This window comes from Vicugna pacos, chromosome 20 (genome assembly GCF_048564905.1).
Source record: "Vicugna pacos chromosome 20, VicPac4, whole genome shotgun sequence".
Taxonomy (NCBI): domain Eukaryota; kingdom Metazoa; phylum Chordata; class Mammalia; order Artiodactyla; family Camelidae; genus Vicugna; species Vicugna pacos.
The window spans coordinates 24,601,414-24,616,269 of NC_133006.1; the positions used below are offsets into that span (position 1 = coordinate 24,601,414).

Consider the following 14,856-nt stretch of genomic DNA (forward strand, 5'->3'; position numbering starts at 1 on the left):
AGCTCTTTTTTATTCTATGATTGAATATAATTGTATAGAATTGTTTTTGTCTCATATTTCATTTATCTTTTCCATCTTTCAGGTATCATTGATTACAGCAGCAGGGGACCTGTCAGGACTCCTGTTATCTGCTCTCATGGCATCATGAGCTCTTCCTCACGGCACTTAGTGTAGTCGTGATGTGCATCTGTCTCGCTCATTTCTGTCCCTCTCCTGCACAGCAGAGCCTGTCTCCCATCAGCAGGGGCCTAACTGTTGCTCTCCTCCAGAGTTTCCAGATCCTCATGCAAATAGATGCTCCTTAGCCTCTCTGAGTCTCCTTTCCCTGTCTGCACAAAGGGATCACGCAGTGAACACCTCATGGGTTTGCTTTGAGGGATAATTTGACCCTGTATGTAAATCACATGGAATTACTGCCTGAAACATAGTCAGTGCTCCTCTATTCATAGTGACCATCACGACAGTCATTGTAGTATTTAGATTGTTTCCATTCTTTGCTTTTATAAAGCACAATTCAAGATATATCCTTGACTAACTATTCTTGAGAACATTTGTGATTATCTTCTTAGGATAAATTTCTAAAGGAAAAATTTCTGTGTCAAAATGGAGACGTATTGAATATATTGAGACATTTTGCAAAAGTGACCTTTAAGATTTCTGTACCAATTTTCAATCCCATCAGTCTTTTCGACAGCCTGTTCTCCCTCAGTTCCTGTCAATCCTCCCTTCATTCACTTTCATCTTTGCCAAGATGATACATTTTAATTCATTCGCATTTCTTATTCCACATTTTCATTTTTGTTTACATTTACTTAATACTAATATATTTGTTTAACATTTGCATTTCTTCTTTTCTAAATCGTTCTCTAATATTCTTTTTTGGGGGAGAGGGTATAGTTGTTTTAAAATATTGAATTCAAGAAGGACAAAGCAGCCTCCAACCATAGGAACTGGTCTGACACTTACACAGGCCTCAGTGTTGTCAGAAGCGGGCTGATGCTCCCCACTTAGCCGTGTTACTGTGCTGTTGACATAAGTCATTTCACAGAACATTGACATCAGACAGCGACACCTGAGACCATGACACAGGGAGCCAAGACAAGGGCAGGACATGATTCTAAGCACAGACCACATAAGGTGGCACTGTGTCCCTCACAGTGCACCAAACCTCTCCCTGTGCTCATCCAGTGACCACTGCTTCTGCCCTGTTACAGCTGTATCCTCTCACCCAATGGGTGAGATTCAATCAGATGCCCAGTCAAAACTATTTTCTTAGCATTACTAAGATACTATTTGCCTTTTCACTAGGTTGACATCTGCTTTGAGGTACATCTTAGAAATAATGGAGATTATGAAAGCAAACTGCAATAGTAATTATTTTAACAATTTACTTGCAGGATAAAAAAACAGGTTTGTTTTAAAACATCCTGATTGAAGCACTAAAATTATTATTGTTCCTAAATCATCATCCTTAAATCATATTTTAAAAATATTTTCTATGATGACATGGGACGTACACATCAACCACTTCTGCTACATTTCAAAGTACTATGTCCCATGTAAAATAATTTGTGTGAACTGAACTACCCTCTTTTTTATGGAATACTATTTTCACTTGAAAGACTGACACTGGAAGATCTGTATAACTTTTTAGTGAAACAATGTATTATTTTAAAAAATCTTCTATTAGTACAAGAGACATTCAGTGTCCAAAGTAGGCTTGTAAATTTTAATGTAACAGAATAACAAATATTCACTGATATTGTTTCAGGACCACTTTGCAAATAACCTTTGACAAACAACCTCTTTGGTAATTTTAGTTTAGTATCAAAAAGGACCATCTACAATTATCTGAAAAGGTTATTAAAATACTGCTCTTACATATGTGTGAGAGTTCAATCAAAATAACGTAATAAATGCAGCAGCAAACAAGAAAATCCAGTGGTCTTTTAATGAGACAGACTAGAGACTTGTAAAAATGTAAAAAGCTCCAGTCTTCTCACTACTATGTGTATTTTTTGGAAATTATTTTTTATATTAAATGCAAAGGTTGCTAATATTATCCTTAATAAAAAATAAAAATTTATTATTCCTAGTGTGAAAAATAGCGATGGAAATAACCACATAAAATTATCCTTGTGGTCATCACTAATTTGTACGAGTTTACGTATTCTGACCAAAATATTTTGAAAATCATCAATTTACACAACCCAGGGCCGGGACCCGGGGAGACAGTGTGACGAAGAGCTCTCAGTGCAGGACGGGAGGGATCGTAGCAAAATCCCAGGTGCCCTGGAGGGCGTGGCTCTCGGGGTCTCACCGAGGGCGGGGTCTCGGGCGGGGACGCTTGGTGCCGGGGGTTCCCCATCTTCCCGGGTTTCACTTTCTCTCTCACAACTTGTGTCTGGTCCTCCTGCCTAGACACTCGTGACAGAGTCCTAGTTCTCACTCCCATTGGGTGTCGGGTTTCTAAAGACGCCAATCAGCGTCACCGGGTTATGAAGTCCTCGTCGATCGGTCTGGACTCCGCTTCTCAACTGACTCCGAAGATGCTGGCCCTGGGGCCCCGAACTCTCCTCCTGGTCCTCTCGGGGGCCCTGGCTCCGACCGAAATCTGGGCCAGTGAGTGTGGGGTCGGGAGAAAACGGCCCCTGTGGGGCAGGAGCGAGGGGACCGCCCGGGGGTAGGGGCGGGCAGGGATCCCGAGAAAGGTGCGAGGTCGCCGTCCCCCGCCCAGACCCATCACCCTACCCGGCCACATCACCTCGGACCCGGGGCCTCGCCAGGAGGAGGGTTGGGCCGGGTCTCACCCCCTTCTCGCCCCCAGACTCCCACTCCATGAGGTATTTTAACACGGGGGTGTCCCGGCCCGGCGGCGGGGAGCCCCGCTACATCTCCGTCGGTTACGTGGACGACACGCAGTTCGTGCGGTTCGACAGCGACGCCCCGAATCCGAGGGAGGAGCCGCGGGCGCGGTGGGTGGAGCAGGAGGGGCCGGAGTTTTGGGATCGGAACACGCGGATCTCTAAAGACCACGCACAGATTTTCCGAGTGAACCTGAACAGTCTGCGTCGCTACTACAACCAGAGCGAGTCCGGTGAGCCCAGGTCACGACCCCCAGCCCCAGGGACGGGCCAGGGTCTCCTGAGTCCCAGGGTCCGTGGGTCACCCCGATATCGCGGGGCCCTCCCGTCTCCCCGAACCCGGAAGAGCCGGCGGGGACTTTCACCCGGTTTCATTTTCAGTTTATGTTTAATCAGCGGGGGGCTGGGGGAGCGGCGCTCACCTCGGGGCGGGGTCAGGGTCTCACACCTACCAGAACCTGTACGGCTGCGACGTGGGGCCGGACGGGCGCCTCCTCCGCGGGTACGATCAGTTCGCCTACGACGGTGCGGATTTCATCGCGCTGAACGAGGACCTGCGCTCCTGGACCGCGGCGGACGCGGTAGCGCTGATGACCCAGCGCAAGTGGGAGGCGGCCGGTGAGGCGGAGCGCCAGAGGAAATACCTGGAGGGCAGGTGTGTGGAGTCACTCAGACGGTTCCTGGAAAACGGGAAGGAGACGCTGCAGCGCACAGGTACGAGGGGCCGCGGTGCCTCCACGATCTCCCCTCGGGCTGGAGCTGGCGTCCCGCAAGGAGAGGAGGATGGGATCCTGCGGGAATGCAGCCCCAGCTTCCTGTTGGGAGAGGGAGGAATCCGCCCAGGTCTCCATATTCTGTACAACCGAGTGACTCGCCAGTGGCACCACTTCGCTACAGGACAGTTCAGAAATCCAGTCTCTTTTAGGATAAAGACGGGGAGACTATCCCTGAAATAACTGATCAGTGGTGCCCTTTGACCCCGGCTGCCATCGTGTGAACCAGGACTTTCTCTTTCAAGGCCTGTTCTCAACCTGAGAGCATGTTTGGAGGCCTGACTCCAGCTTTTCTGATTCATTCATCCTCCCCCAGAGTCATGAATATTACTCTGTATTCTCCCCCTTACAGTTCTGGAGCCTTGTACCTTGGCTTTCATCCTGATTCTTGAATTTTCCAAGGACTAGGAGATATTCTCGGATATACAAGTCCAGGATGGTGTCTGGGATTTGTGCTTCTTTTCAAAACCATTTGTTGGGGGACACAGCGATCCAGTGCACAGGCAGTTAAAGAATTTACCAAAGACAAAGGGTGAAAATAGGCAAGAAGTTTATTAGGTACACTGTCATAGACAACAGTGGGCCACACAGACGAGGGGTTGCCTGTGCGAGCACCGAGGGTGACCGTGCAGGGTCTTTTATTGAGGAAGGGGCTGTGAACACAATGGGATAGGGGAGCAGATTTTTGATTGGCTAGAAGTGAGGTAAGGGGCTTTGGTATACTGGAGGAGAATAAGTTTACAGCTCCAGTAAGATGGAGACATGGGCTGACACGAGCAGGGTAATGGGATTTATGACTCCAAAAAAAGAGGAAACGTGGCCAGAGACAAGTCAGCCTGAGCTGTGGGGACGTTAGCTATTTTCCAGGGCTGTTAATTCTGCTAAGGCAAACACACATCAGGAAAGGGTGTACTTTGTTTTTTTGAAGGATTGTAGGCGGACATCTCAGAGCACAGGAATGGGGGTCACAGGGCCTCAGCAGGCACCAGGTGGCACCGCTTCCCCCTCAACAGATTGGCAACATCAGATCTTTGGCATGTGGGCAGAGGTCTCATCTTTTGGTTTGTAAGAACAGCTCTCTTTAATGGCCAAAGTAGATGTCACCATTAATGATTTTAGTATTTTTCTAGATATGAGAAGATGCAAGAATTGAGCTCATAACATCTTTTCCTGAAAATGTCTAACTATCTGAAGGCCTATTTTGCCAGTTGTCCCAGAGCACAGTCCCAGTCTCATTCCTGATCTCCACCCTGAGCTCCTTTTAGAGTGTGCTGGAGGTTAGTGACTGTAGTGGCAGATGGCAAGTGCTAACTTTAATTGGCAGGGCCCCTGATGATCATAAATTTGACCACAGCTTGGGAGGCATTTTATGACCATTTTGTTCCACGGTGCTAGGAATGCTCATCCCTAGGTCAGGTGAAGATTTTGTCGATAGGCCATGTGTTATTATGGGAGTAGGCCTTATTAACAGCACCAAAAAGGCTCTGGACCACCTGTCTTGCTAGTCTGTTATGGTCCAGGAAAATATTCCCTCTTGTTGCTTCTTTTCATATTTAGAGTTACACTATTACAATCATAAATCTATAGAACTATGTATCTGGCTAACTGCTTTAAGTTGTCATCATTTTATCAGAGGCTCAGTCACACAGTTATGTAAGACTTAGCTCTGCATAAGATTGTGAGATACATTTAGTTTCTAAGCAAAGGTGTGAACAATTATCAAAGTAATTGGTATGGAGGCCTGATCTGCTGTCTCGGGTCAGCTGTCTACTTCAGATGTCGTCTTTTTCTCATTCTGGTCTGGTAGCTTTTTCTCCATTTGAGCATCATTTTAAGGTGCAGCAGCCCTCTCTATAGGGCAGTCCAGTGCGGGGGCCCTTTTTGGAGTGGAACTTAATCCAAAAGTCAATTTCCTTCAATTTACTGTGAGCTAATTAAGAGTACCTGATAAAGGTCCTTCCATTTAGGTTGAAGATTGCTCTTAAATTATGTTGTTTTTAGTATGCATAATTTCTGGTAGGTCATGGGGCATTTGATTTTCATCCAGGGCTAGATTACTGAGCTTCAGAAACAAACCTAGTTTCCTTTTAATAATTTAATTAAACTTTGTAACAATATAACATAACAACAAGGAATGGTCTGGGCAGAGTGTCTTAGTAAATACAGATGTCAATTAACAAAACTAAAATATCCACTGAAACATAATCTTGTTTTCCTCTATAATTACCCTCATTTATCAAATATAGACAAATTAAGATGAATTTGTTTGTAAATTGTCTGATTAACTGGTCATATAGGCTCTTTTAAATTGGTTGTGTTGGAATTTTTTTTTTTTGTAAGTTGTCTCAGGTTGAATTTTTAAAAGGTCTCTCAAGGCCAGGAAAGCCATGTCTTACAGATTTAGGCGAATTTTAAAGCTGTTGAGAGCCTAAGAGTTTTCAGTCTTTGGAGGAATCAGGTAGAGACAAAAAGATAAATGTTTCACTTTTGTTTACAGAGGTATAATTTACTGAATTGTTACATCAGAATTAGCTTGAGAAGGATTTTTTTTTAATATCTGGAAAAGCACGGATTAAAAGCCAGTACTATTTCAGATAAAATTAAAAATTATAACCATATTTATTATTTTACTCAATTCCATGTAACTAATCTTTTTTTAACAGTTTTATGAAATCAGAGTTTTTATTAGCTTAAAAACATTTTATTACCCAGTTTAGCAGTATGATTTAAAAGTTATTAGAAACCTGTACGTGTTAAGGAAGTCCTTTTTTAAAATTAACCTTTTTGAAGAGAAAGCATTTTTTCAAAACAGGCATCAGAGTAAAACTGTACTGTTTATGAATGACAAAAGACTTAAGCAGACACAGCTAAAACCCTGTTTACAAAGCAATTGTCCAGAAACTTTGTCACTACTGTGACAGAACAGTTTAAGATAGTAACTAGAATTATAACTGGTAACATTTTACCAGACATACCAGATCTTTAGGATTCCTTAAAATCTTTAGAATATCTATACTAATAACATTTTTTCATACAGTATAAACTTAGAAGATTTATTATTTATTTGACAATAGTTCCCATGTAATTTAACGTACCAAATGAACCTAACTAGTTTCAGTCTCGCTTTGGGAAGTTTCAGGGGCTCTCTGAAGCATTCCAAAGTTAGCTGGAGGTTAAAAGGACATTAATTACAATTTGATATTTGGGAGGCTTGTTAAAAGTTTTAAAACATTTGGTCAGGTAAAATCATTGGTCACTGTGAAACAGTACTTATTCATTCAACCAAAGTGACAGTGGTTTTAAAAACAGATATAAGTCACTTAAAGGCACAGATACACAATCTGTTATCAAAAGTTGTACTCTAAGAAACTTAATTTTTTTAACATAGAGAATCAAAACCCAGTATGTATCAACTTACTTTTAACAACAAAATCTATTTATTTAGACTAAGTTTAGTCAATCCCAACCATACACAAAACTCTTTTCTCAGGATTTCTTCTCTACAAACCTTTTATCACTTTTTGAATCCGTATTACTTTGTCCCTTATTTTTCCATCCAGAAACAACTAGCTATAGGACAAACCTACTTTTGTTTTCCCTGAACACAATTCCATCCCTCATACCTTTCTTACTGAAAACATATATCTCACTTTCCTACTGTATACTGAAATGTTTCCTTTATTTTTCCCTAGTAGCTCCAAATAAATATTCAAAATAGAATCGTCAACTCTTAAATTGGAATTTCCAGTGAAAACTAAGAAGTAGGCAAGTATGAATTGTCTTTTATATTAGCATTCTGTAGATTGGCAAACATAAATACTAACAATTTCTAAAAACCACGTTTTCTTACAGAGAACATCTCAGGGGGGCACCAAACGTATTTATTAATAGTCTTAAATAGTTTAAGTTTCTCTCCAAGTGGAAGCCAGTGTTTAGTAATTAATGTTTTAGTGTCTTATTACCTCATTTGTATTTAATTTACTTATAAGAATTTCACCATACCAAGTTATTTTTTGTTGACAAATTTGTAACAGATATAACAAGGTCTTATTTGACTTTTATTAAACCTATGTACAACAGAAGTATAGTGTTTAACATGGATGACTTGTCTATATTAATTAAATTAGCAAACTTTAATGCCAGGTACTACTAATTTAATACTGAATGTTTTCCACTTCATTTGACCCTGAAAGTTACTTTGTTTAGCTATTTTAGAATTAGTTTGTAAGCACTTATTTTAGGCCAATTAAATAGAGCTCTTTTATAAATTTAATTTTGATAACATTTTTAGAGGTAGAGACATCTCATGTGTATAATGTGTGCACAGACATACATATATCCAGACAGACACAGACAGAGATCTCATAGTTTTTCTGCTTGAGTTTTTAGAAGGCCTTTTACCACTTTTTTCCTTTGGTTTGAAATTTTACTAATTAGCCCAATGCTGAAGTCTTAGACATAGCAGGCTGTGTTTGTATTATAAGGACATTATAAAGGTTAACTTCAAGCTTTCTCTTAGGAATATCTTTGTTTTCTCAGGTTTAGGATTTTGAAGCTAGTTTTTTTTTTCTAACTATATATGCAAAAGAACCAGTTTTGGAATTTTCAAAGAGCTTCTCTAAACCATTTTTCTTTGGAGACTAAAGAATATTGTGGCCACACAGTGTTATAATATAATTTTTTTCTCATACGCTCATAACTAAAATCTTTCCAGTTAGACAGAATTGCCCAAGAGGACTCCGTGGTGGAACAGAACCAGAATTTCCCATTTCCCAAGACAGAATGAGAATTACAAATCATGAGACAAACAAAGTACAAAATACACACATGTACGTCTGTCATAGACTGACCAGTACGAACCCTAATTTTTGAGAGACAGCCATAAGGCTTGGACATATGGGACCTTGGGCTATTTGTTTAAGTTGTGGCTGAAGAGATCGAGCTGACAGATGGTGTTATAGAGTCCCAGTAAGGGGCCAAGTGTCCTGATATGGGAGTTGGTATTGTGGCCAGGCAGTGTTGGAGAAAAAGACAAGGCACTCTCTCTTTAAGGCCTGGGGATCACACTTATCCCAGTTCTTTAAAATGAAACCCAAAGGTGAGTCCTGGGGGATAGAGGGAGCATTTCCTGTAGTGATTAAGGGCAGGTATCAAAGAGAGAAGGAAACCAGCGCAGACTCTATTCTGGGGCGTCTGTCCCCCAGAAAGAGAGAGGCTAACAAGAAAGAGGCAGCTAAACCCAGAAAAAGAGAGGTCAACCTTCCAGCATCCTCTTACTTTGGGCACCCCGTAAGAAAGAGAAGCTGAAACCAGTGCCAAGGCCACCAGTGCAGAGGCTGAGAAACCGACCAGTGCAAGAGCTGAGGGCAACCAGCCCACCAGCACCAAGGCTAAAATGGAGTTGGTGCCAAGGCTGAACCGGCACAAGGGCTGAGCAGTTTAGAAAGAAGGGAAGAGGGGAGAATCTCATCCGCTGGCAGCTTCTACCTGGCATGGGGATCGTAGACTCAGCTGATGTATTTGAAGTGTCCAGGTCACAGAGGCAGCGTGGGAGGGAGACGCAGGAGGAGAGCGTCTGGCAGTTAGGCTCAGAAATTGAGGCCACAGAGAGCAAGAAGAGGCAAGTCTGTACTGAGTCACAGTGGGGAGTTTATGGGGTGGACCTCCCAGTGCTTTTACTTGCTGGCCTGACCGCTCCCTATTACATGTCTGAAGCCGACCAGGAGACAGGGTCCTGGGTGTCCCAAGGCAACAGATGACCAGTCCTTATGTGTGCCTTCCCCGACTAGATGCAAAGTCCCCTCTGACCCAGACACGGGACATGTAGTAGCAGGGAGGAAAGGAGCAGAGGTACTTGGAAAAGAAGGCCCTCCCCGTGTGCATCACCACTGTGGGCCAGGGTCACTCCCCTCTGTCAGACCGAGTTTTAGAGCCCACTAGAGTAGCCCACCCAGGGTTCCTCAGTCCTCCCTAAGGCTTGGGGAAGTCCCAGACGCTAGGGAATAGCAGGAAGGGAAGTGGGAGAGAGAGTAAAGCAGAGAGGGGGATGGGGAAGCCGCCCTGGCAATCTGCCCTCCAGTATGCAGCATTCATCCAGCCAAGGGGAGCGGCTCCCGTAGGAAGGGGAGGGAGGACAGAGAAAGGGAGATCCACCCGTAGGGCTCATCATAATTGGTGGGGTCCCCATGTGTTTTGGGGTTCCCTATATGGGCCACCAAACATTGGGGGACACAATGGGCTGCTGCACAGGCAGTAAAAGAATTTACCTAAGACAAAGAATGAAAATAGGGAAGGAGTTTATTAGGTACCCTGTCATAGACAACAGCGGGCCACACAGATGAGAGGTGCATGTGTGAGCACCGAGGGTGACCGTGCAGGGTCTTTTATTGAGGAAGGGGCTGTGAACACAATGGGATAGGGGAGCAGATTTCTGATTGGCTGACCTGAGCAGCATAGTGGGATTTATGACTCCAATAAGGAGGACATGTGGCCTGAGACAAGTCAGCCTGAGCTATGGGGAGGTTAGGCATTTTCCAAGGCTGTTAATTCTGCTAAGGCAAACACACATGAGGAAAGGGTGTATGTTGGTTTTGTGCGGGATTGCAGGCAGATACCTGAGGGCCCAGGGATGGCGATCACAAGGCCTCGGTAGGCACCATTTGGCACCGCACAATTATCCTGTCCTGTCTCAGGATGGTCACATGATGCTGTTTCAGTTGCCCATGGAGGTAACCCAAAGTGTGAATTTTCTGATTCTTTTTCCTCAGACCCTCCAAGGACCCATGTGTCCCGCCACCCCATCTCTGACCATGAGGCCACCCTGAGGTGCTGGGCCCTGGGCTTCTACCCTGCGGACATCTCACTGACCTGGCAGCGTGATGGGGAGGACCAGGCCCAGGACGTGGAGCTCGTGGAGACCAGGCCTGCAGGGGATGGGACCTTTCAGAAGTGGGCAGCCCTGGTGGTGCCTCCTGGAGAGGAGCAGAGATACACATGCCATGTGGAGCACAAGGGGCTTGAGGAGCCCCTCACCCTGAGATGGGGTGAGGAGGGACACGGGGGTGGAGCTTCTTCTCAGATAAAGCAGAAGCCCTTCTGGAGACCTTCAGCAAGGCCAGGACTCAAGCCTGAGGTCAGGGCCCCTTCTCTTCTCATTGCAGAGCTGCCTCCTCAGCCCACCATCCCCGTCATGGGCATCATTGTTGGCCTGGTTCTCTTTGTGGTCATTGGAGCTGTGGTGGTGGGAGTTGTGATCTGGTGGAAGAGGCGCTCAGGTACGGAACGGAGAGGGAATCTGACTTTTCTTGTCTCACTGGGGTTTCAAGTCCAGGTAGAAGTTTGTCTGCCTCATTACAGGGAAGAACTATCCACACACACGTGCTTGCCCATCTGGAGCTGAGTGCTACCACTTATTGTAAAGCACTTGTGAAAATGAAAGATTTTTCACCTTGATAATTCCAGTTGGGGATCAGATTCACAGCAGTCAAAATTCAGAATGATAGACTCCCCTCAGGAAGGGAGTTGGTCCAGTCCCTCACATCTCTTCCTTCATACTCCTGATCCTGTCCTGGATTTTTGGTCACAGTTCTGGAAAGTTCTCTGTGGTTCAGGACAAGGGGTTCCTCTCACAACTCAGTGTTCTCCCTGGCCTCTCACAAGATGTTTTCTTCTGACAGGTGAAAAAGGAGGGAGCTATGCTCAGGCTGCAAGTAAGTACGGAGTGAGTGTGGTTCCTGAGACCCTTGTGATGGTGGAGCCGAGAGGCCATGGGGGGACCTCACCCCCTCAGAGTTCCTTCTCTAGTTTCTCTCCTGTGGGTTCTGACCACGTCCTGGTTTTGTTCTCTCCCAGGCAGTGACAGTGCCCAGGGCTCTGATGTGTCTCTCACGGATCCCAGAGGTGAGACCCTGGAGGGCCTGGATTGGGAGAGGGGTTGGGGCAAAGGGGATGCCCTGGGTGTGGGGATTCTCTGAGTGGGACATTTTGAGCATGTGGGGGGCTGTTGAGAATGTCAGCACTTCCATGACTGAACTGAATTGGTTCATAATTATTTTCTTTCACAGTGTGAGACAGCTGCCTTGTGAGGGACTGAGTGATGCAAGATGTGTTCACCACCCTCTTTGTGACTTCAGATCCCCTGACTGCTCTTTCTGCAGCTGCATCTGAATGTGTCTGTGCTCCTATTAGCATAATGTGAGTAAGTTGGGAGAGTGCCCCACCCCTGACCCCCAGGACCCCTCCCCACCCTGACCTGTGTTCTCTTCCCTGATTGACTCTTCTTTTTCAGCAGAAGCAGGGCTGGGCTGTCTCCATCCCTGTCTTAACTTTGTGTTGCTCTGAGTAATACTGTCTTACTTTCCTAATGAGAATGAATCTGGATATGAATTTATTACTGCTTTGATGGGTTGATGGAATAATAAAGGTGAGGATTCCCAAAGTTTGAGAGAGGAAATCAATGGAGCCCTGAGAACCTTCCAGAATCTGCATGTTTGCTGTGTTGAGTCTGTTGCAGGGGGGACAGGAGAAGTATGTGAGGTGTGGGCAGGGACTGTGCCCAGTCAGTGCTCAGTTCCTTGTGGGCTGTGGAGGGGTCACTACTGGGACGGGTCATCTCTGTTCCTGTGTCCCTGTAACTTCAGTAGAACCTGGTCCCACCAGGACCTGTGATCACAGGCACTCAGAAGTTACCCGGGCCTTGTAGAGGACACTGGTAGTGAGGGCTTCCTGTGACCAGATCAGCTTAGGCTCAGACCAGAGTCCAGCCCTCAGCCCATCTTTTTTTTGTGTATTTATATTTCACCTATTTAGGATTTAAAAAAAAATTATGATTGTTCTTTTCCAAATTTAGAGTTCTGGTCTCATTCTGCTCTGGGTGTCTCCCATCTCTGACACTAGTAGGAGTCATTTTTACCAGTCATTGTCCCCACAAATCCCAGGGGTCCCTGCACACAGGTTCTCAGTTCTCAGTATCAAGAGAGAAATTCTCAGCCTCATCCAGCTCTTGCCCTCCTTCTGCCACTGTTTCCGGGATTCTTCTTTGCATGTTTTCCTCGTCTTTTTTTATGAAACAAAGATGAAAGAATTAGCGAAGAGGAGGGACTCAGTAGTTTCGCATCCTCATTTAATTCTTACAGGATTTCTGTCTTCTCTGCAGCCTGTTCTCTCTCTCTGTGCCCTTAGATCTAGTAATCCTAGTGGTGGCTCCAGGCCAAACTCATGGATTTGTAACAGAGTCTAATGTAATTTCACAGTGGGTTGGACCATAGGACCCATAAATGTAGGATCATCTTCTGAGGAGACAAACCTCATTGTGTGTGCTGTGGAGACAGGTGGCTGTGGGGTGGAGGTGAGATCATCACTTGTGAGAGACAGAAAAATGCTTTGGGGGGATGAAAATGTTCCAAAATTGTCTGTGGGTATGGTCACACCTCTCTGAATATGCTAAAATCAATTCTAACATGGCAACTATGTGCAGTAGGAATTCCCCACGTCCTTCCATATAGGTACCAATGGCCATTTTTCAGATTTCCATTCACTGAACAAAGGAAGATCTAGGTCCCTTTATTTCTACTGGATACAGAGTCCAACTTGACACTGATACCTGGGAACCGAAGTACCACCATGAACCCCTATGAGAGGAGAAGCACATAAGGAAGATGACAAAATTCAAGTCCTCTCTTAAGTCCACGCGTATGTCAGTGGGTTCTCTGTCTCCACACATCCACTTGGTGGGAATTTCCCCAGTTTCCAAACATGTCATTGGAGGAGACATACGTAGAGTTGGCCAGAATCCCCATATTGGTTCAAACAAAAGCTTCTAGCAAGTATTCTCAGTTGCAGAATAGAGCTGGGCCCCAGGGGGAAGAACAGGAAGACTGGAGACTGTTACCCTCTTCATCTTTCTACATGAGGTCTGACCTAGGGGAGTGTGTGGATCACCAGGTGTTAGATTTGGGAGCCTTGGTTTGTTCACTTCCTTCTTGTTCCTTTTACAGACAGTTCCCTCGACATTCCAGCCAGGATGAGAATCACTGCTGGTCTCTTCCTCCTCCTCATACTGTCTGACGGCAGGGGCTGTGGGGGCTCAGATCTAGAGGAGAAATTCCTCAGGTAGGAAAGGAACACAGGGTCCCTTGTCACTGGGCTCCATGGGAAATCTCTGCTGCCCCAGCCTAGCCTGGACAGCCAGCCTGAGACAACTGACCCCAGGTCCCTTGTGTCTCTTCCCCCAGTGATTCCAAAATATACAGCCCAGCACCTGCCCTGTTCTGTTTGTTACCATTACATCCAGTTTATATTCCAAAAGTGTATATTACACAAGAGCATGATACCAGAGGGGGGAACACTGGGGACTAACGTAGAGTCTGCCAACCACAGGGTGACTTTGAGAACCATCTGACGGCCTCTCACAGGGCTGAGACTAGGAGTGAAGAGCATGGAATAAATAAAGAGATCAAGTTCACAGGATTTGGTGCTCACTCCACAGCAATCCAGATCAAAACTATGTTCCCAAAAACCTGTCCCAGTCTTCCAGGTAATTTGGGATTAAAAGAGAGAACTGTGTAGATGGAAACACAAACGTCAGAAATGAAAAAAAAGGCAGCAGGGCTGAGTTAGCGCTGTCTCACTGCCATTGGCAATGACAGTTCCGGTTTCTGCAAGAACCTCAGGGCTGGATCAAGTGGTTATAGGAGGGGGACCCCCCATCCTTTAAGTCTCTGAGGAAGATGTTTATCTCTTTCATTGCCCCCAAGATACAACATTGTTTTTAATGTTCTGTCTTGACTGAACTTGGGAGGCTTTTTCAGTGGCTTCTACTTGGCTTTTCTCACTAAAAGCATTTGCTCTGCAGGTGATAGAACCAATATGAGGATTCTTAGAAACTCTACATACATCGCCTCCAATGAGATATTTGGAAACTGAGGAGATTCCCGCCAAGTGGATGTGTGGAGACCGAGAACCCACTGACATATGGGTGGGCCTAAGACAGGACTCAAATTAAGTCATCTCCCCAAATGCTTCTCTAATGGGGGTTCAGGATGGTACTTTGGCTTCCAGACATCAGTGTCAAATTGGACTCTATGCAGCAGACATAAAGGGACCTAGATCCTCCTTTGTTCAGTTAATGGAAATCTGAAAATTGGCCATTGGTTCCTATATGGAAGGACGAAGGGAATTCCTACTGTACCCAGTTGCCATATATTCTAGGGTATTTCCTC

General features: G+C 45.1%; 2 protein-coding genes across 2 annotated transcripts in view; one reads left to right on the forward strand and one right to left on the reverse strand.

The window, feature by feature from the left end:
• Nucleotides 1-14,856, reverse strand: part of LOC102541718 (BOLA class I histocompatibility antigen, alpha chain BL3-6-like) — a 102,935-nt gene that overhangs the window by 38,911 nt on the left and 49,168 nt on the right. The window lies entirely within an intron of this gene.
• Nucleotides 2,498-11,625, forward strand: LOC102542512 (popy Class I histocompatibility antigen, A-1 alpha chain-like). Its single transcript, XM_072945432.1, has 7 exons — nt 2,498-2,622; nt 2,828-3,097; nt 3,303-3,578; nt 10,405-10,680; nt 10,798-10,911; nt 11,314-11,346; nt 11,489-11,625. Exons 1-7 carry the CDS (start codon nt 2,499-2,501, stop codon nt 11,608-11,610), a joined length of 1,215 nt encoding a protein of 404 aa, XP_072801533.1. The 5' UTR covers nt 2,498; the 3' UTR covers nt 11,611-11,625.